Here is a 23,132-nt window from a genome sequence, read left to right on the forward strand (position 1 = left end):
TCATTGCTTAGTATAAAATGTATACTATCATAGATTAAAAAATAAACTGACACCGATTAACATTAAAGTATTTGCTCCATTGTATAAGGTGTTGACAGTTTGCCTCCACTCCAGTTTGTGAAAAAAATCTGGACTATCCGAAAACATAAAAGTAAAACTTATGTTTTGCCTGCAAATAAATAATTATATAAGGAATAACGCAAATAGCATCCCGCATAATAAAAAACAACATGTTATATGGTCAGAATCATTATTACGATGTAAGATATAGCTTCACAGTTTACGTTGCGGTTATCGAATACTTTTCGATCGATTCTACCATAACTGCTCGACATCATCACTAAATGTCAACATATAACATGCTATCTCTAAAATGTTCTTTATTTCCTGCATTATATGTCAACATTTTATCATACTGTTGACAGAAAATTTTGCACGCGAAAACAGGCGATTTTTTATGGTGACATAACTTAACAACCCATTCAACATATTGTTATTTGTCAAATAACCGTACCACAAACTGTTAAAACTTTATATGAGATTGTTCATTTACAGTTGTCAACAGTAAAGGATACTGTTGTCGACCGCACGGGAAAATATCCATGTACAGTTTGTAATTATGCGGGATGAGAGGTAAGATTTCTGAACAAATGTTATCATACTATTCCACTACTTATTGATATTCCGCAGAACATAACTTAGAAACATTTCTTTGCAGGTAATGCCGGGTGCCAGGCCGGAAGCTCGTCTGGTAGATTAAAGATGCTGCTTCCAAAAACAAGAAATGAGGTAAACAGAACGCTTTTTCATAAAATAGGACTACTAATAGCGTGGCATGATTGACATGCATGGTATTTTTTTTTTTTTTTTTTTAAATCTTTATTAACGTGATTTTTTAAATTATAAAGTTCATCACGAAACATGCATGGTATGCAAAAATGCTTCAGATCCCGAAACGCGGCGGATAACGGTGCCTTCAATGGAAGCGGCAGTTTATGGCGACTTTCAGTTATGTTTGTGCTTTAAGTATACTTATAAGAGCCCGAATTTTTTTATTGTGTTATTGTGAGATTTATGTTGAAATTGTTTCCAAAAAATATGTTAACACGAAATAAAGCTTATCGGAGATCACTTTTCCATTTTCTTTCATTTCTACAAAGCGAAACAAAACAACCGATCAATGCAGAATCCATCTAAAATGTCAACCGAATGAGGTAAAACTAATGTAGATTAAAGTCAACTTATACTATACTCCCAATAAATCAAACTTATACTAACGGAGTATAGTGTGCACCTAAACGAAGGCGGGGTCAACCAGGCGAATAGTCAATTAGAATGACTTTTAATCTATATAGGTTCTGTCTCATTTGGAGAATTAAACTTAAAAGTGACAGTTCGAAAATTAAAAAATCACCCCGTTATAAGAATGGCTGGTGCTACCCAGCAATTCCAATAGGACATCGATGGAAAATGATTCGATATCTGTCAAAAGTAATCTTGCTCTGCGAGCAGGGTTATTTGATAATTATTGAAATGTCACTTTTAAGTTTAATTTCAGTTTAATTATCCAATTGAGACAGACCCATAGTATAGATTTTTTCCAGAGTGGTCATGATCGTTAAACTTCTTTGAGGGCATCACTGAAATGTGCAGTGCAACATAGTAGCCTGAATTTGTGTGTGCTATCTTTCGCGCCACGAGCAGCAATGTTGCCTGTTGATGAGTTATGCAATTAGCTCCAGAAAACCACGGTATAGATTAAATTCGATTATTGTCGGGCCGCCACCAAACCGGACCGCGCGATTGAGCACTCGCGCTGCGACGCGAGTCGCGACAATTTGAAATATTTCATCAGTAGTGCGCATCATGCACGCATGGATGTACTATCATGCGCACTAATCAGAAATGAGTTGCGACGTCTGATAACTGTAGATATTTCATTTTATTGAAAACAAATTTTCGATTTTCTACTATACACGGAATACTAATTATTGGGGCGATTAATCAACATGCGATTTTCGTTGGGTGAAAGCTGCTGAGTATTCCTTTTAGCTATGTAGGTTTTCTTTTAACCTGCGCTTAATGGGGAAGCGTCATTAACAGTATAATGAAAAAATAAATTTCCCCATACTAATTTGCATGCAAACTTGAAACGGCTTGTGCTAAATCAGTTTTAATCCAAATGAGTTCAAATTTTCAGAGGACACTCAGAACATGGTAAAGAATCAGATGAGCACTGTGGAGCAAAATCGATTTTTTGAACCACCCTAATATATATATATATATATATATATATATATATATATATATATATATATATATATATATATATATATATATATATATATATATATATATATATATATATCACTCAAAAAAAGAGTGCAGTACACGGATAAAAATTTACAGTACCTTGTATGGTTTAATCCATTAGAATATTATAGATTGAATGGTAAACAATACAATCGACTGTTCGTTTAATGTAGATTATTTACGGTTGAAAAACATCTATATTGTATTTACCTCAAAAGAACAATAAATCCAAATGTCACCAATACATTTTATAATATTAATATGGTTCGCTTATGTTAAATAAACTTTTGACCAAATTTTTAAATTAGTCCATTTTGTTCACCAAAAATCAATTTTTAAAGATAAGAATCTGAAAAATTAAATTATTTTTTAAAGTATTTATTATAATGAAGAAACAATAAAAACCATACAATAACAATAGTTTCCAATGTTGAGTAAAAAATATTTATTTTGATTTTTTAGATATAAATTATATTGCAGATCTTAAAAGACCGTATCTCTACAACAATTAAAATTAATAAAAAAAAAAGCTTTTTAATTTTTTTTTACTCGGTGGAAAACTAATTCCATTTAAGCGTGTAATGTTTTGTTTACGGCTTGGGAAAAATAAAAAAAAATCGAACCGTCAAAGTGCAGGACTCTTCGTTGCTTCCTGCTCTTTTAAATTCTGCTAGTGGTTGACTATGGGATCATTGGCTGCTGTGCCTTGTAATGGTGGTAAGTACTTGTAAGTGTTGTTAGCACCTGAAGATTTCAATTAATTGACCATGCGGAGAAATCTGTAAAACGCTTCCCGGAGGGGTTCTTGATTGTTATCGCCAAAGCAAATCTGACGTTTTAGTTAATATTTTGACTTGTTTCTTCCAGAACTATGAAGCTCACTGGAAACTACTGTTTGCCATTAATCATCAACGTTTTCCATTACAGAACAGCCGTTATACCCACCGCTGATGAGGGTAACTTTTCTTTATATTTTATATGTGCTCTCGAAGCACATTGACATTCTTTTATAATGTTCATCATCCACAGGCGCATCTCCACGGAAGTTCTAAAGCATGGTTAATTGGAAAGGATGCCGAAAGACAGCGGCCACAATCAGCGCCGTCATATACGAACATCACCACTCTTCACCAGCAGCAACACTTATGCTACGTTTTGACAAGGCAAGTGAATTAAGCAAGTCGCTTAAATCGAACGCGAATTGAACGTGTAAACACCTTAATTCAAATCACTTGAACGAAAAAAAAGTTGAACATGTTCAACTTTTGGCAAGTCAATTGAATTCAACTGAGTTGTTGCATTATGCTACGTCAGTTGAATTCAATTGACTTGCCAAAAGTTGAACATGTTCAACTTTTTTTTTCGTTCAAGTGAATTGAATTAAGGTGTTTACATATTCAGTTCGCGTTCGATTCAAGCGACTTGCTCAATTTAATTGCCTTGTCTAAACGTAGCATTACGGCATGCCCAATGAGAAGCTATGAAGAGCGCTCACCAATAGAATTAAATATCTAAATCTAAAATTCAAATTAAATCTCAAATCAAAGTAATAACATAAACCGTAAAACAATTAAGTGTATTGAATTTCTATTGTTATATTAGTGTGAAATGTATTCCAAATCGTATTGTATTTTACTGTAAAACAATAAAAACGTCATAGAAAACATTTGAAACACATTGTTTTCTATGGTTTTGTCCTTCAAAATCATCCCATTGAAGAACCGTTAAATCAATTGTTTTGCTCTGAATTTTGTATGGAAAATTTTCGATTTTTTTATTGTAAAGATACATAACAACCCCCCTTTTTTATTGTAAAAGTCCCATTTACTATTCATTTTATCGTGGAAAACCATTATTTCTGATGTGATTTAATTGTTGAAATTCCATTACATTCAATGGTAACTACTATGTTTTGATTGGTGATGTAACAGTAAAATTTATGATATTTAAATAATATTTTTTATCCGGGTAGATTTAACCATGGTCGTGTAGTAAAAATAACAATTCAATCAATTGTCAAAATAAATCCATAAAATTTTAACAATAACAACATTGTTTTTAAAATGACTATTCTACCATGGTCTTTTTTACCGTGCACATGGTACAAATAACAATAGCTTCATATTTTCATTCGGTTTGTTCAATTTTCATCGAAACACGTCACTTGTCCGCTTGTCCGTTTTGCTAATCAAAGTTCTGTTTTTATGTGGGGAAATTACTGTGGCTGGATTGCCTCCGTATGCAGTGATAGTTGATGGTTTGTATTATCCTCTTTTAAGATCACTATATATTCATTTATTTCCTTTTTTAGTCCGTGATGAAATCCCGGAGATCCGAGACACTGGATTTATTAGATCGACAATTCGTGTTTGTTCCGTGATTAAACGAGATCCTGCGATTTGCAATTCGTTCATTTGCGCCTCTAATCCGTCAGTACAAGTTTCTTCACGAGCAATATCCTCTTCTTTCTACATCAGCTGCTCTGAGCGTTCCTGAGGAAATTTTCAAACGGAAGGAAAATGGAAAGATTCTCAGAGAAATTTCCACCAGAGCAACCAGTAATAACCTCGTTATATGATCTGATCGTCAATACAATCAATCATTTCTTTTCTTCTACAGGAAGTGTACTTCAATTCACGCAACGCAGCGATAAACAAAAATCATCTAACCGGAATTCTCTATAATCGGTTCCTCAACTGGAACAAAAAGCATCAGCTGCTTACCAAACAGGATCATAAGGATACCGCTGATTACTGGAAAATATTTGAGTTTTGACCCTGACAAGGAAAGGTTATAATTGAACTTATAATTGCACTTCATTGAATCAAAAAACAGAGTACGTTCAAAGCATGACTCCGAATAATAATATTCATATATAATTTCCAAAAAGTTAGTTATATAAGGCTTAAGAAATACTTTGTGTAAACTTTAAGAAAAACAAAAAAAAAATCGGTAAATAAAAAAAATGAATCATTGTGTTTATTGCATAATTGTTGCCGAATTTACGGAATCTAGACGAAATATAACAATAAATTTCAATAAAAAAAACTACATGCAGCAATTAGATTTACTACACAATTGTCATTTTAAAAGAAATAAACGGTATTTATTTTAACCTTTTATTTTAGTTAAAATAACCATGCTTTATGGTAATTTTGACATTTGTTTGTGTATTATTCAGCCATGGTAAAAAATACTACACATTATGTTCAAAATAAACGTAGTACGTAGTCTGCACAAATAAATTGGTGTTGTGCATTTAATTTAAACTATCAATATGGTATTTTTTACCACAATGCTGTTTTCAGTGTATATATATATATACACTGTAAACCCGACAATACTCATTAAAGAGTAAAAAAGCCCCAGTTTTCGCTGATATATGAATCTGTCAAAATAATGGGTACTTTAGTTTTTTTTGATAATGTGTATTTTTTCCCCATTTTAATGTTCAAAGCTTTTACCCATTAATGGGTGAAAAACAACTTGGCACAGAGGAATCACAATGGAGGCTGAAAGTATTTCAGTGAGTATTAATATTAATTTGATTTTATTGATGTTATAATGATTTAATAAAATATAATTGGTTTGATATTTCAGCTGATTGAAACGGGAATCGAGATTATGACACGGGAGTGACCCCAGCCCGTAACGACCTGGGAGTAACGACCACCTTTGAGACAGGATGATCCTTCGGTATATTGCTCCTGTTATCGAATCCCTTCTTCGCGATGGTATCGGAAACCAATGTCAGCACAAAGAAACAATTGCCGATCACCGACATCACAGGGAGCAACTCGCTAGGCTAGTGTTTATTTCCCAGAAGCGCACAGTGCCATTCAAAAGCCCCGCCAGACGGTAAATGGTTTCAGATTGCGGATCCCGGAATGCTCTATACGGAACAAGCTCCCGAACGACAATCGACGCGTCTCCGATTCATAATGCCACTGCCTCATTTCTACCCAGAAAGAAAAATCAATAATAAAATTAAGAAAACCGTTGGCTAAAATTAAAAGTTGCGTTGGTTCTTTTTCGTAGAGAGGTGGGTATGTTTAAAACAAAAGTACGCTAACTTTTACGCACACCATGGCTTAAAAGCTGCGTACTACTCTGAAATTAAAAGTTTAAGTTTTCAATTCAAAACTGTAGAACCATAGATATAATTATCAAGATGTTGGGGTCAGAGCAAATTAGTACTCATTTTATGGTTCCATGTACTAAGATTTCGGTACCCAGTAAAACAAAGCAACGCTTCAATAAAAAATTGAATTGTTCTAATTTTCTACTGTTGTCAAGGTTATCATCTTGGCTGTTTATTTATTATTTTCCCGTGGTTTGCGGATTCTTACGATAATTTTAATTTTTCTCAACAATAATGTTTTTATTCATTTCCAGATCAACGCCTAAAACTATGTTTTTTTTGCAATCTTTACACATTGTTGTTAAGAAATTGAATCGGGAGGTGATTGGTCAAGCATCCAGTGATTTTTTTCGTGGAAATCAAGGAAAGTATATTTGTATATTTTTGTCGCAAGCGGTTTGATTTCTCAACATTAGCAACTTAAGCGCAACTTCTGAAAGGGGAGGCTGAAGACGCACATTCCAACTTCGGCCAGGGAGTCTTGCCTAAGGGCGGGTCTAAGGCTTGGCTCAAACGCTCTGAAATAATGTGTGAGAAATCCAGAAAGAATCCGAAAACAAACATAACTTATTCAAATTACAAAACTTTCCCTAAAAATAAAAAAAAAATAACAAAAGCATTAAGCGAAACCGGGCCACTTGAGTGAGAAACACCTCTTTCATTAGATCGCAAACACTTGAATTTTGTTTTGAGCATACGTGTATTCAAATTGTACATGGTACTGTATCTGTAAAATTGTGGTTCACAATATTTGATTAATCTACTCTGACCTGTATTCACGTAGGTGCTGGATACAGGGAAACGATGGAAACATGCAGAACGCTCTATTGTTTGCGTTAAAACCTACCCACCCAATGTAGGATGAGGGAGCAATGGCGCTGACGTGTTAGGTCTTGGCAGACGATGTTTGGCTCGATGGAAGCTGTGATTTTGCGTTGTCAGCGGCGATGGTGGCAATCTACTGTTCGATCGTGACGACGACGCCTTGCCACCAGTGGATTGGCTCAATATAGGCTACGTGTTGGTGAACATCTGGTTCGATCAGGACGTTGTTTATGGCCTCGCAGACGCCATGTCACCGGACAATGTAGAACGACGGACGTAACGATGATAACGGTAGAATCAACGTTTGTGCTAAACAATGGCGCACAATTCTCCTGATTCTCGCACTGTCAAAAGATGGTAGGCACGACAGCCACTGGTTCGCCGCTGACTCTCTTCGAGTCGGTTTTCGGGGATGGTTTCGTAAGGCGAGGACGACACAACGAATGTTCCCAACCAATCGTGCTCCTGAAAGTGGGTTTACCGTAGGTTGGTAACACTTCCAACAAAAAATACCCACGCTATTTCTGCTTGACGTGAAAAATTAGGCATCAGATTCATTGGGTATCATAGACATAAGTTTAACTGATTTACCCAAGGTCGAGGCTTGTTTTAATCGAAACACTTGGAATTCACTGCCACAGGCCAGTCTTACGATCAACTTATAACAATGGTGACCTATTGTTTAAAACCACGTGGTAGTTACCTTCAGGGTTATGCAATACATTACAGCTTCAGCCTAGTAAACCCACGGAGCCACGCACTGGCACGCTTAAACTCTACTCAAGTAATCGGCAGCTAATAAGCCAGGCCTATTCCTGATTCTAGTTGTCATGTATTTCATATTCACTAACAACTGTCTCTAGTCCCCTAGCTTTTACGAATGATGTAGTCCACGATTTGTTAAATTCAATGGTCAAGGCTCAAGTGGAGAACGATCAAAACGAGGATAGCATAAGAGGCGTGATTACTAGGTGTTATAGCCTAGAAGAGCTTGCTGGAGTCATCTCCCGCATTCCTACGTCAATATTTTCAAAATAATGCTGGGAGGCTATCTCCCGAAGAGATCTCGTAGAAGAGAAAGAACAGAAGTATTTCTGAACGGATCCGAATTTAGGTTAACCGTCTCATGCGTTCTGCAGTTTTTGGGTTTCTCCTTCGCGGATAGACAGCGCTGTCCAATCGCTGTCCGCATCGAGATCCTCATGCTGGCAGATCGAAATAAGGCAAGGTATGGATTTCGGGAAGGAAATTATCGTTACATAGAAATTTGTATTTTTGTCTCCAGGGAAATTCAGTGGAATTTTCCTTCGAAGCTCAGACACAAATCCTTCGAAAGTTCCGAAGATTTTTTTGAAAATTAATTACACACACAAAGTTACTGATTCGACGGATGCGTTGCTGTACATGTGTTTGAAACCCACAATCTAATGTCTGAAATATATCAAAGGATTTTTGATGAAGGAAAAGCTGCACAAGCATACTTTCTCTATTTTCTTATCTACAATTTGTATGTATCTTAAAAAAACGCATGAGCTCTCCGGATGGAGTTCCTGTAGAAAAAGAGTGAACTTGTTGAACAAACGGTTGCCAAATAGTTCTGGTTGACATATTATGCGCCACCAGAGCGATTCAAAATTCCCCAATATGTGTATTATATTAAAGGAATATATTGTGGACAAGTCTATTACGTAGGCCAGTAAAGTTTGTTCTAGTAAGTGACGGCTAGTCCAATCGAAGGGAATGTGAAGTTTTTCAATACTGGTGAAGACTAAAGACACTATAAACAAAGACAGGAAATGTTCCAATTGAAATTCCACTGTCAGCGTCATTCCAATCGAGCAAGAGACCTGTCATTTCAAAAAATCGCGCGTAACATTTGGTAAGGGTTATTTTAATTATCATAAATACACATGTTTCAATTATTATTTTGTTATTTTTTGATCATTTTGAGCTAATCAACCCCAACAAATGGCTGGAAATAAAGCTTACTTAATTCATTTCATTTATTTAGTCTACATCTATACAGATAACACTGAATCAACAATTTGACGCCACAATACACGGTTCGAGGCCGCATCTCTCCATCCTCGAATACGCCCCACGCTCGCCAAGTCGTTCTGCACCTGGTCTGCCCATCTCGCTCGCTGCGCTCCACGTCGTCTCGTACCTGCCGGATCGGAAGCGAACACCATCTTTGCAGGGTTGCTGTCCGGCATTCTTGCAACATGCCCTGCCCATCGTACCCTTCCGGCTTTAGCTACCTTCTGGATACTGGGTTCGCCGTAGAGCTGGGCGAGCTCATGGTTCATTCTTCGCCGCCACACACCGTCTTCTTGTACACCGCCAAAGATGGTCCTAAGCACCCGTCTCTCGAATACTCCGAGTGCTTGCAAGTCCTCCTCGAGCATTGTCCATGTTTCATGTCCGTAGAGGACTACCGGTCTTATTAACGTCTTGTACATGACACATTTGGTGCGGTGGCGAATCTTTTTTGACCACAGTTTCTTTTGGAGCCCATAGAAGGCCCGACTTCCACAGATGATGCGCCTTCGTATTTCACGACTAACATTGTTATCAGTCGTTAGCAGGGATCGAAGGTAGACGAATTCCTCGACCACCTCAAAGGTATCCCGTCTATCGTAACACTGTTTGTCAGGCGGACCCTGTCGCGCTCGGTTTTGTGGGCGTGTACTTTGTCTTCGACGCATTCACCACCAGTCTAACTTTTGTTGCTTCACGTTTCAAGCGGGTGTACAGTTTTGCCACCTTTGCAAATGTTCGCCCGACAATGTCCATGTCATTCGCGAAACAAATAAATTGACTGGATCTGTTGATTATCGTACCTTGGCTGTTACACCCGGCTCTCCGCATGACACCTTCTAGCGCAATGTTGAACAACAGGCACGAAAGTCCATCATTTTGTCTTAGCCCCCGGCGCGATTCGAACGAACTGGAGTGTTCGCCCGAGATCTTCACACAGTTTTGCACACCATTGCTTTGATCAGTCTGGTAAGCTTTCCAGGGAAGCTGTTCTCGTCCATAATTTTCCATAGCTCTACGCGGTCTATACTGTCGTATGCCGCCTTGAAATCAACGAACAGATGGTGCGTTGGGACCTGGTATTCACGGCATTTTTGGAGGATTTGCCGTACAGTAAAGATCTGGTCCGTTGTCGAGCGGCCGTCAACGAAGCCGGCTTGATAACTTCCAGGAACTCAGTCACTAATGGTGATAGACGACGGAAGATGATCTGGGATAGCACTTTGTAGGCGGCATTAAAGATGTTGATGGCTCGAAAGTTCTCACACTCCAGCTTGTCGCCTTTCTTGTAGATGGGGCATATAACCCCTTCCTTCCACTCCACAATAGGACAGCCCCATATAAAGGAGAGGTCAAAACTACCAAAAAGGAAATTTTCTATTTGGGCATGTAGAATGTGATGAATACACTGCTTAGAAACTAAATTTTTATAATCAGGACGGTATTGATTTTTTTTAGATTTTTAAGGGAGGGGTAGGGGCGTTCAAACTGGCTCCTCCAAGAAATTACATTTTTTAGGAAAACGGTCTGCTTTGCCATATTTTTGTCTCAAAAGTAACATATTTATATATCGTTACAAAGCTTTTGAACAGCAGTACACAATAGACTTGATTATGTAATAATAGCTCCGTCTGGAATTTAGTTTTCAGTAGTTTTGTAAAAGCATATATTACACAATATTTAACGAAGATAACAGTTTGGTACCCCGCAGTACCCCGCAGTAAAACATCATGCACTATACTTTTGAACTCTTAAGCTTTGAGGACCATGAATAAAATTCTGCCCAAATTCACAACTTTGTAAGATACATGATTTTTTTTTAAATGCCTATTTTTGCCTGTCTTGTGTACTAAGTATACGTAGAAGCTATATGATTGCTCCAAAAGCATTAAAAAGAACGCCCAAACACTCATAGTGTTGTATACCGATCGACTCAGTTCGACGAATTGAGGTGATGTCTGTGCGTACGTGTATGTTAATGTCTGTATGTGTGTGAGCAAAAATTATCTTAACTATTTTTTAGGCACTTACACTCAACCGATTTACTCGCAACGAGTTTCATTCATCAGAGAACGTTGTTCCATTGCTCCCTATTAGAAATAGGCTGGATCGGACTATGGGCTCAAAAGTTATGGCCAAAATACATTTTCTTATAATGTACGAGAAAGATAACATTACTGCTAGGGGGATTAATCAGGTGTTTTGGTAAACTTCTTCTTTTTCAATTTTCATCTGAGTTACTCAATAATGCCACTTCAATTGAAAATGGTGACGAACACAATTTACCTAACATTTGAAGGGGGAGGGTTATGTCTTAACGTTGCGCCTAATTCAAGAAAAAATCAACTAACACATAAAAAGCGTCACGCAGTAGAAGGGAAGGGGTTCAAAATTTACAATTTTAACATTACTACATCATAGAAGCGAATTATAGAATTAACCATAACGTGTCATAAAGTGGTGGATGAGTAGTAGTAGTTAAATAACTCCTTGTCACAATACGTTTTTATATTTATGATTAAATCTTATGGAAATATCAAATAAATGAAATTCCATTTCGTTGATGTCACAATATGACGCTAATTGAATCTGTTCTACTCTCCTTTGTTGGTTTAATAAGTTTTATTCAGTGAATTTTCAACACCAGAAGCTAATAGTGCTTTTTTGATCATTTTCGGAAAACTGTGTTGCGCCCATTTCTCTGTGACACGAATATACAGTAAAACCCTTTATATGACCAATAGTATTTTATCCAGCATCAAGCGGGCTTATTGCAAGCCAAAAAAGTGACAAAATTCCGTTGGTTTTGTAGAATATGACTAAAATCGATACTATGCCAAAAATTGGTCCCATACCCCATTAAAGGCTCGAAAAAATATTTTTTGTTTCTATCTATGTTTTTATGATTAAAACCACCATTTATTGCAGGATTCATAATTTTGGCCAAAAATACCTTCTTTTTTCCTTAAAAACTTGAAAACTTAAACTTTTAATTTCAGAGTAGTACGCAGCTTTTAAGCCATGGTGTGCGTAAAAGTTAGCGTACTTTTGTTTTAAACATACCCAACTCTCTACGAAAAGAACCAACGCAACTTTTTATTTTAACCAACGGTTTTCTTAATTTTATTATTGATTTTTCTTTCTGTGTAGGAATGAGGCAGTGGCATTATGAATCGGAGACGCGTCGATTGTCGTTCGGGAGCTTGTTCCGTATAGAGCATTCCGGGATCCGCAATCTGAAACCATTTACCGTCTGGCGGGGCTTTTGAATGGCACTGTGCGCTTTTAGACCATAAACACCAGTCTAGCGAGTTGCTCCCTGTGATTTGATGATCGGCAATTGTTTCTTTGTGCTGACATTGGTTTCCGATACCATCGCGAAGAAGGGATTCGATAACAGGAGCAATATACCGAAGGATCATCCTGTCTCAAAGGTGGTCGTTACTCCCAGGTCGTTACGGGCTGGGGTCACTCCCGTGTCATAATCTCGATTCCCGTTTCAATCAGCTGAAATATCAAACCAATTATATTTTATTAAATCATTATAACATCAATAAAATCAAATTAATATTAATACTCACTGAAATACTGTCAGCCTCCATTGTGATTCCTCTGTGCCAAGTTGTTTTTCACCCATTAATGAGTAAAAGCTTTGAACATTAAAATGGGGAAAAAATACACATTATCAAAAAAAACTAAAGTACCCATTATTTTGACAGATTCATATATCAGCGAAAACTGGGGCTTTTTTACTCTTTAATGAGTATTGTCGGGTTTACAGTGTATATATATATATACACTGAAAACAACATTAATGGTAAAAATTACCATATTGATAGTTTAAATTAAATGCACAACACCAATTTATTTGTGCAGACTACGTACTACGTTTATTTTGAACATAATGTGTAGTATTTTTACCATGGCTGAATAATACACAAACAAATGTCAAAATTACCATAAAGCATGGTTATTTTAACTAAAATAAAAGGTTAAAATAAATACCGTTTATTTCTTTTAAAATGACAATTGTGTAGTAAATCTAATTGCTGCATGTAGTTTTTTTTTATTGAAATTTATTGTTATATTTCGTCTAGATTCCGTAAATTCGGCAACAATTATGCAATAAACACAATGATTCATTTTTTTTATTTACCGATTTTTTTTTTGTTTTTCTTAAAGTTTACACAAAGTATTTCTTAAGCCTTATATAACTAACTTTTGGAAATTATATATGAATATTATTATTCGAGTCATGCTTTGAACGTACTCTGTTTTTTGATTCAATGAAGTGCAATTATAAGTTCAATTATAACCTTTCCTTGTCAGGGTCAAAACTCAAATATTTTCCAGTAATCAGCGGTATCTTTATGATCCTGTTTGGTAAGCAGCTGATGCTTTTTGTACCGGTTGAGGGAACGATTATAGAGCATTCCGGTTAGATGATTTTTGTTTATCGCTGCGTTGCGTGAATTGAAGTACACTTCCTGTAGAAGAAAAGAAATGATTGATTGTATTGACGATCAGATCATATAACGAGGTTATTACTGGTTGCTCTGGTGGAAATTTCTCTGAGAATCTTTCCATTTTCCTTCCGTTTGAAAATTTCCTCAGGAACGCTCAGAGCAGCTGATGTAGAAAGAAGAGGATATTGCTCGTGAAGAAACTTGTACTGACGGATTAGAGGCGCAAATGAACGAATTGCAAATCGCAGGATCTCGTTTAATCACGGAACAAACACGAATTGTCGATCTAATAAATCCAGTGTCTCGGATCTCCGGGATTTCATCACGGGCTGAAAAAAAGGAAATAAATGAATATATATTTTTCTTAAAACATGGGAATACAAACCATCAACTATCACTGCATCCAGAAGTAATCCGCCGACAGTAATTTCCACAAATAAAAACAGAACTTTGATTAGCAAAACGGACAAGCGGACAAGTGACGTGTTTCGATGAAAATTGAACAAACCGAATGAAAATATGAAGCTATTGTTATTTGTACCATGTGCACGGTAAAAAAGACCATGGTAGAATAGTCATTTTAAAAACAATGTTGTTATTGTTAAAATTTTATGGATTTATTTTGACAATTGATTGAATTGTTATTTTTACTACACGACCATGGTTAAATCTACCCGGATAAAAAATATGATTTAAATATAATAAATTTTACTGTTACATCACCAATCAAAACATAGTAGTTACCATTGAATGTAATGGAATTTCAACAATTAAATCACATCAGAAATAATGGTTTTCCACGATAAAATGAATAGTAAATGGGACTTTTACAATAAAAAAGGGGGGTTGTTATGTATCTTTACAATAAAAAAATCGAAAATTTTCCATACAAAATTCAGAGCAAAACAATTGATTTAACGGTTCTTCAATGGGATGATTTTGAAGGACAAAACCATAGAAAACAATGTGTTTCAAATGTTTTCTATGACGTTTTTTATTGTTTTACAGTAAAAATACAATACGATTTGGAATACATTTCACACTAATATAACAATAGAAATTCAATACACTTAATTGTTTTACGGTTTATGTTATTACTTTGATTTGAAATTTAATTTGAATTTTAGATTTAGATATTTTATTCTATTGGTGAGCGCTCTTCATAGCTTCTCATTGGGCATGCCGTAATGCTACGTTTAGACAAGGCAATTAAATTGAGCAAGTCGCTTGAATCGAACGCGAACTGAATATGTAAACTTAATTCAATTCACTTGAACGAAAAAAAAAGTTGAACATGTTCAACTTTTGGCAAGTCAATTGAATTCAACTGACGTAGCATAATGCAACAACTCAGTTGAATTCAATTGACTTGCCAAAAGTTGAACATGTTCAACTTTTTTCCGTTCAAGTGATTTGAATTAAGGTGTTTACACGTTCAATTCGCGTTCGATTTAAGCGACTTGCTTAATTCACTTGCCTTGTCAAAACGTAGCATAAGTGTTGCTGCTGGTGAAGAGTGGTGATGTTCGTATATGACGGCGCTGATTGTGGCCGCTGTCTTTCGGCATCCTTTCCAATTAACCATGCTTTAGAACTTCCGTGGAGATGCGCCTGTGGATGATGAACATTATAAAAGAATGTCAATGTGCTTCGAGAGCACATATAAAATATAAAGAAAAGTTACCCTCATCAGCGGTGGGTATAACGGCTGTTCTGTAATGGAAAACGTTGATGATTAATGGCAAACAGTAGTTTCCAGTGAGCTTCATAGTTCTGGAAGAAACAAGTCAAAATATTAACTAAAACGTCAGATTTGCTTTGGCGATAACAATCAAGAACCCCCCCGGAAAGCGTTTTACAGATTTCTCCGCATGGTCAGTTAATTGTAATCTTCAGGTGCTAACAACACTTACAAGTACTTACCACCATTACAAGGCACAGCAGCCAATGATCCATTAGTCAACCACTAGCAGAATTTAAAAGAGCAGGAAGCAACGAAGAGTCCTGCACTTTGACTGTTCGATTTTTTTTATTTTTCCCTAGCCGCAAACAAAACATTACACGCTTAAATGGAATTAGTTTTCCACCGAGTAAAAAAAAATTAAAAATCTTTTTTTTTTATTAATTTAATTGTTGTAGAGATACGGTCTTTTAAGATCTGCAATATAATTTATATATAAAAAATCAAAATAAATATTTTTTTACTCAACATTGGAAACTATTGTTATTGTATGGTTTTTATTGTTTCTTCATTATAATAAATACTTTAAAAAATAATTTAATTTTTCAGATTCTTATCTTTAAAAATTGATTTTTGGTGAACAAAATGGACTAATTTAAAAATTTGGTCAAAAGTTTATTTAACATAAGCGAACCATATTAATATTATAAAATGTATTGGTGACATTTGGATTTATTGTTCTTTTGAGGTAAATACAATATAGATGTTTTTCAACCGTAAATAATCTACATTAAACGAACAGTCGATTGTATTGTTTACCATTCAATCTATAATATTCTAATGGATTAAACCATACAAGGTACTGTAAATTTTTATCCGGGTTCCCTTCCTTCATCATTTTCTTTCAAATCGAATCAAATCCTAATGAATAAAAGTTTTTATTTTTTTATTCTTCGAGATCCTTTTTTTCCAGCATTTTTAGTTAAGACAATGCAATTTTAAAGCAGCACTAAAGGTACGTCAAGGTACTGTAGCAAACTGTAGCTTCCTCGGTAGCCTCTTATCGTGGTGCGCATCGTAGGCATGTAGACACTGTACCCTTGACCGCAGCATAATTTTCCGTCAGCTACAAATCCCGAAACATAAAATTATCTGTAAAAAAGCAGAAATCTTATATAAGTAAAGACTATGATATGTAATGCTTTCGAAGCAAAAGCAGTTTTGTTCTTGTCATTGAAGCTGAGATTGAAGCAGAGTTATTGGGCGCTTTTTAGCGATGGCTAAAATGAGTACACAATGCCGCACCGGTGGTGATTCTTCACGTTCTATCGGTTCATTTTGAGTTTTCGTTTACAAAAGGACTTACCTCCAGGTTCCGTTCGGTGGACAGTGCCTTTTCTGGTGATTTGGCATTTTTTGCGATGATTATAGCCTAGACCGAGACCTAGACTGTCTGGCCAGCCTGGCCTAAAAACAAAACAGGACATAGCTATTGCTATACAACACAATTAGACACTGTTATTTGGTTCCCGGCACCACTAATTTTCCGCTAAACAACACTTTTGTCACACCAGTCCTCACTTGTCCGGTTGAAAAAGAAATTTGTTTACGTTGCGATAGTAGTGATAGAGGCGAGAGAGTAAAATTGGCTGTCAATAATGTTTAGCGCACACTGTGACTTTTCTGTTTTTAAATAGTCAAAAATAGTTTTAATCAATTTGCAAAAAAAATCATTTTTGGATAAAAGTTTAGAAGTTTTTTTAAATAAGTGGATTATTTTTAATTGTATAGATAGATGATTAATATTAGATTAATAGAATGTGCATTTGCACAGCATGTGAAAGATTCTTTTCGAAAAATGCAATTCCTTTCGTTGGGGCTTAATCCTTCGCTTAAACCCATATACGACCCTCTGTATACGCGTATACGCTAAATTGGAATACTTTCTCCAACATTGAACCAAACTTGGTTTTGTTTTTGACCATCTCATGTATTCCATAGTGCCTGTATAGAACGGAGAAGAACACTGGAAAAACGATTTTTTTATTTACTCTTTTTGCACAATGGTTTACTGGTGACTGATTTGACAGTTTTACAATTTTTAGGTTGAATGGAAGAACTTTTAATTTCACATTCGGAATAAGAAAAACTGAACTTTCATTTAAAAAAATAACTTTTACGAAGGCTAGTTTCATTTTTATTTTTAAGCAAATCAAGTACTTTTCATGTGGAAAGTGCAAAACTTTCTATAAAATCATGTTTGTTTTTTGTGTGTACCGAAAACAAAGGTATCAGAAGTTAACGAAATATGTGTTAATATTTATAAAGTGCATGTACGCTTACAAATAAATAAATAAATAAATACCATAATTTTGATGCGAAATATGAATATAATGTCTTTGTACAATAATTTAGTTATAATCTAATTTGAATTTATTAAATTTATAATATTTTCGGGAATACTTTTTTTAAATAATTAAGAGTGATTTTTACACATTTTCTTGATAAAAGTTTTTGGAATAATGGGTAAAAATCACTCGGTAATTTGACGTATGAGCGGTTTACCCATTAATGAGTAAACGCTGTTTACTCTTTTAATGAGTTGAACTATTTAAGTTCATAATGGGTACTATTTTACCCATTAAAGAGTACTTTGGTGGCACAGTGTATATATATTCAAGCATAATTTTTCATAACGACGTATGTAACAATTATGAGGATTCGAGAAATCCTTCGCAGAAAGTTGGCAAAACTTTTTCTAAAACTGTTTAAAAACTAAATCTTTTTTCAATATTTTTTTTCGCTGGCATGCATCATTACATGGTACTTAATAAGTGTGCTTCACGTCATAGCTCAGTTAATTCAAATTCCCTGTGAAAAACGATAACATTATACATACACCGGTATGCTGTACATTGGTCGGTTTTCCATAGTGCACGATTGACGCAACTGCAGTTTTGTTTTGTTTTGCTTTTTTGGTACATAGGTCGCTCTTAGTTCCCATATGTTAAAGCGACGTATGTAACAGTAAGACTTCAAAAATAGAAAATTCTACATACGTCGATTTGTAAAAAGATTAAATTAAAGAATTTTAAGATCCAAAATCAATAAAATCGATGCGTATTATATAAAGTCGCATGTGATTGCCATGTTGTATTAAAAACCTCGTTTTGTTTACTTTTGTTACATACGTCCTTATATATATATATATATATATATATATATATATATATATATATATATATATATATATATATATATATATATATATATATATATATATATATATATATATATATATATATATATATATATATAGTGCTGTTTTATCCGGGTAATGGGTCAAACACAATTGATACGTTTGCGTGCGAACTGTCAAAACGCACGCAAACGTATCAATCGTGTTTGGCCCATAAGTTGGTGCTATGCCGAAAATATAATATATAATTATAATCAATATTTTTCCGACAACATGGCAACCCTGGGAATAAATCGATGAAACAGCCGTCAGTTCGACAGTATCGAAACGTCAACATTTTCGCGAGACGTCAAAAGAAAAAAAGAGTGCAAAAACGACTCGACGATCATCCAGCGAGAGATCCTTCACTTTTCCCCATCGCAGTCCATCATGGCGGCTTTCGTAGGAAGAATTTGTGGATCCGGCTTATTAAACTCGAAAAGCGGTGTTACCTTGCAGAAGGTCTGTATCCGGACTTGTTGGAAGCATCGTCGGAGCTGATCGGAAGAGTGACGAGGGCATGTGCTGGGTTGTTCCTATGAGTGAGCCAGTGGCGGAGACCGTTCTCCTAGTAGTTGTGTAATCAGACAGTGAGAAAAGTTGGGAAAAATACGCAAGGAAAAATTTCGTCAGACGGAAATCGGTAGTGAGATTGCAGTTGCGTTTGAAAGTTGTTTGGATTTGTTCTTCCAGTGGGCGCCTGGATGGAATCCGGGTTACGGTGCCAGCTTGCTTCGTAACAATTCGATCCAAAACAAGGGCCCAAGTTCTGTTTTTTCGTACTGGGGTTATGTAACACAAGGAGGGAAGGTTGATTTGGCATCGCTCATAGACATCCCAGGGTGCACGTCACTATCCGATTTCAAGCATTCGTTTTCATTGGGTTAATTTGATCTGATTTTTTGTTGCAGGTACAACAATTCTCGACAAGCCGGCCCTGGACGAGAAGTCAAAAGGTAATCAGATGCGATAATAACGTTAGTTTTCTGCATTTGAACATAGTCTGATGACTACCACAGCTCGAGACTATGACTATGCAGCTCGAGACAAGAGCATGGCTCTGAAAAGTAGGCTACAATCGAATTCTGATCTGGTGCAGGATATTTTCTCTTGTAAATATTATCTATAGTGTCCTAGGCATCAAGATTTCCATGCGGGGCTGCTTTAGATTCTTCTCTTGATGCTTAGAGTAAACACTCAAAAACTATTTCGTAAACACTCAAAAACTTTCGTGCGCCATAATAATCAATAAAACCAAAAAAATGCAATGGAAGACACTTTCGAATTCATTGAATTTTATTTTATAAACAAACATCTTTGTTTCGAACTGAAAGCACTACCTATTTATAGTTTGTAATGCATTCATATGGATAAGAGAAAAAGTTTATGTATTAGATGATGCAAATTCCTCTTAATTCCACAGCTAGCCACCGCCGCCGGCATCACTGTCGGAGGAGCCGCTGCCCTGCTCTATGCCCTGGAACAATCGGTATCCGCTTCGGGAACTGAAGTACACGCTCCAGAACTGCCATGGAGCCACAAGGGGGTGTTCAATTCTCTGGACCACGCTTCGGTTCGACGTGGCTACGAAGTGTACAAGCAAGTATGCGCTGCCTGCCACTCGATGCGGTTCATCGCCTACCGTAACCTGGTCGGCGTATCGCATACCGAAGCTGAAGCTAAGGCCGAAGCTGCCGAAATTACGGTAAGTGATATAGTTTTACTCATTTCTCAGTTGTTACATAGGATTTTATATAACTTTCAACGCTATACTGTGCTTTGAAATAGGATTCTCCTTCTTCATACTAGGATAATAGTTTATATTAAATGCTTGACGAAAACAAGCGAAATTTATATTTAAGAGTTTTAAAATTTATTGATATGTATTGGCATTAGGTTTGTGAACATTTAGACATAAAAGTAGATAATTCCTATGTACTAAATCAAGTCTAATTTTGATGCTAGGAAGACACCCAGAAATTGCCCTCACCCCAGTTTTCGCCCACCTATTTTAAAAACTTCATATTTAAACTAGTTGTTGAAAACAGTTAAAGTTAAAGTTTTTCCATACAATCATCAATCAATTATGAAAAAAACTTGAACTTTAACTCTTTTCAACATCTAGTTTTCGAGAAATGAAGATTTTAAAATTGGTGGGCGAAAACTGGGGTGAAGGCGATTTATATAATAATAAATAATAATATTATGCATATCTTAACAAATAGGCGTGTTTCGACTTTACCTGTAAGGTCGTCTTCAACGTTTCGTACTTGACAAGACTTTGAAGATGACTTCACAGTTAAAGTTGAGTTAATCATATCTGTCGAGAGACAACTTTTAAAGTCGTTGGATTTAATTGAGCTACGATACCTACGGACATGGTACTCATTTAATTTTCCTCCATGCTTCAGGTTAGGGATGGCCCCGATGACACCGGCAACTACTTCGATCGACCGGGAAAGCTGTCGGATTACTTCCCGAGTCCATACCCCAACGAGGAGGCAGCTCGTGCTGCCAACAACGGTGCTTATCCACCGGATCTAAGCTACATCGCCCTGGCTCGTCACGGTGGCGAGGACTATCTGTTCGCTCTACTGACTGGCTACTGCGATGCCCCGGCCGGTATCGTTTTGCGTGACGGGCAGTATTACAATCCCTACTTCCCAGGAGGTGCTATTTCGATGGCCCAGGCGTTGTTTAACGAGGTGAGCAAAAATTGACTCATTATTGTCTGCTACTGAATTGCAACTAAACGATTTTCAAATAATTTACAGTCCGCGGAATATACCGATGGAACGCCAGCTTCCGCTGCCCAGCTGGCCAAGGATGTGTCTACCTTCTTGGTGTGGTCCGCCGATCCGTGCCACGATGAGCGCAAACGCATGGGCATCAAATCGCTGGGTATTTTCCTGGTGCTCGGTTCGCTCGTGTACTACCTGAAGCGACACAAGTGGGCCGCCCTTAAGACTAGGAAGATTGCGTTTTATCCTAAACAAAAGTAGACGCTAAAATGTAGGTAAACGTAACGGGTGATCCGAGGGGTGCCGATGTGACGTATTAGCAAAAGCCAGAACAAATACCGCGTTGGAAATATGCATTCGTTTTCAATTTGAAACACTGAAAATCAAGCTGCAACATCTAAATGTTTTACAAACCAAAAAACGCAATTAATTACGATTATTGTACAATTATATCGAAACACTACACTGAGAACGGAGACAGAATAAATCACTACCATCAATACAAGTACATACTGCTGAGATTGTAATGTTTCAGAAGGGCACCGCTAACATCCAAGGAAAGGGGAGACAACGATCGGGATTCAATGTGGCCACTTCGATGAGGAGAGAAGGAGAACGCAAATAAAGCAACGTGTTGTTAGTATAAATCCATTTCACCTGGCAACGGATTTTCTTCTTTTTGGAAAGAAATTACCGCAGTTATTCACACTTTCAATGCTGTGCAATATTTGTGAATTGTGCAAATTGTTTTTCGGTTCCTATGGTACTTTCAAACGAATATAAAATTGGACATGATTAGATTCCATATTTTATGCTTGTATTCCGGAAATATTTGAAATCCTTAAACCGGCCAGCGTTTGTTGCTTGGAACGGGTTTGGGAACAACCTGCCAAACCTCGAGCTGCTGGTGCACCACAGCTTGCCATGGACCATTGCTCTTCAATAGGTTAACTGTGTATCCAACACCCTCATGGACCCATGGACCCTCGGAGGCAAAAAGGCGTTTGACCAGCAAGGTTGGAAACAACTTTAGGCACTCCGCAGCCATCGGTGTACTACAAGATCGAAGGGGATCGATTCGATGTCCTCGACATTGAGGAAGACCTGCCGGCTGTTGGTGTCCAGCTGCACGGTAGTATGCCAGCCACTATTATCAACGTCTATATCCCCTGCGGCGCATTCCCCGCCGTAAAAGCTAAGGTAAGCAACTTCATTGAAAACGCTTCTCCCCCTCCTTATCCTTGTGGATATGAACGTTCACCATCCCATATGGGGAGGGTCAAGGTACGACTCTCGAGGCTGCGTTCTAGCCTCGTCACTCTCAACGACAGGTCCCCTACCATCTTCAACGGACACTCCGCCACGGCTATCGATGTGTCTGCTCTAAAGTAGTTCCATTCTGTCGCGCTTCTCCTGGAAAGCCGACACCGATATGTACGGTATTAATCACTACCCGGTGCAGATTTCCACCAACGTTCCCCCCCTCCCGTGGGCATCAAGAGTTCCCGATGGAAATACGGTGAAGCGAAATTGGGAGTACGAGCGCACGGCCGTCGAGTACATAGTCGACGCAAGGCCTTACGTGCTCTAAGAAGGCTCAGCAGCGACCACCCCCTTAGACCTGACGCCCTGGAGTCTTATAAGAAGAAGCATCGGCAATGTAAGATAATCATCAGGGATGCGAATT

The 23,132-nt window shown here is 36.9% G+C and overlaps 1 protein-coding gene and 3 long non-coding RNA genes across 4 annotated transcripts; 1 reads left to right on the forward strand and 3 right to left on the reverse strand.

Moving 5' to 3' along the window:
* Positions 1-769: 769 nt before the first annotated feature.
* On the forward strand, positions 770-22,096 carry LOC134211378 (cytochrome c1, heme protein, mitochondrial). The gene is made up of 6 exons (XM_062688176.1): positions 770-789; positions 18,971-19,166; positions 19,616-19,660; positions 20,128-20,409; positions 21,116-21,409; positions 21,479-22,096. Exons 1-6 carry the CDS (start codon positions 785-787, stop codon positions 21,704-21,706), a joined length of 1,050 nt encoding a protein of 349 aa, XP_062544160.1. The 5' UTR covers positions 770-784; the 3' UTR covers positions 21,707-22,096.
* On the reverse strand, positions 13,576-14,390 carry LOC134215624 (uncharacterized). Its single transcript, XR_009980244.1, has 3 exons — positions 14,171-14,390; positions 13,868-14,114; positions 13,576-13,806 (listed from the first exon to the last, which is right to left on the reverse strand). It is a non-coding gene; the product is annotated as an uncharacterized LOC134215624 (long non-coding RNA).
* On the reverse strand, positions 15,208-15,900 carry LOC134215625 (uncharacterized). The gene is made up of 3 exons (XR_009980245.1): positions 15,709-15,900; positions 15,470-15,558; positions 15,208-15,396 (listed from the first exon to the last, which is right to left on the reverse strand). It is a non-coding gene; the product is annotated as an uncharacterized LOC134215625 (long non-coding RNA).
* On the reverse strand, positions 16,396-17,241 carry LOC134211381 (uncharacterized). Its single transcript, XR_009979009.1, has 2 exons — positions 16,833-17,241; positions 16,396-16,618 (listed from the first exon to the last, which is right to left on the reverse strand). It is a non-coding gene; the product is annotated as an uncharacterized LOC134211381 (long non-coding RNA).
* Positions 22,097-23,132: the final 1,036 nt, after the last annotated feature.

This window comes from Armigeres subalbatus, chromosome 2 (assembly GCF_024139115.2).
Source record: "Armigeres subalbatus isolate Guangzhou_Male chromosome 2, GZ_Asu_2, whole genome shotgun sequence".
Lineage (NCBI taxonomy): Eukaryota > Metazoa > Arthropoda > Insecta > Diptera > Culicidae > Armigeres > Armigeres subalbatus.

What these genes read in the sequence shown, in the direction of transcription:
- LOC134211378 (XM_062688176.1), top strand. An exon ending in CCTGGACGAGAAGTCAAAAG is followed by an intron (nt 19,661 to 20,127) that starts GTAATCAGATGC and finishes TTAATTCCACAG; the next exon opens with CTAGCCACCGCCGCCGGCAT. An exon ending in CCCAGGCGTTGTTTAACGAG is followed by an intron (nt 21,410 to 21,478) that starts GTGAGCAAAAAT and finishes AATAATTTACAG; the next exon opens with TCCGCGGAATATACCGATGG.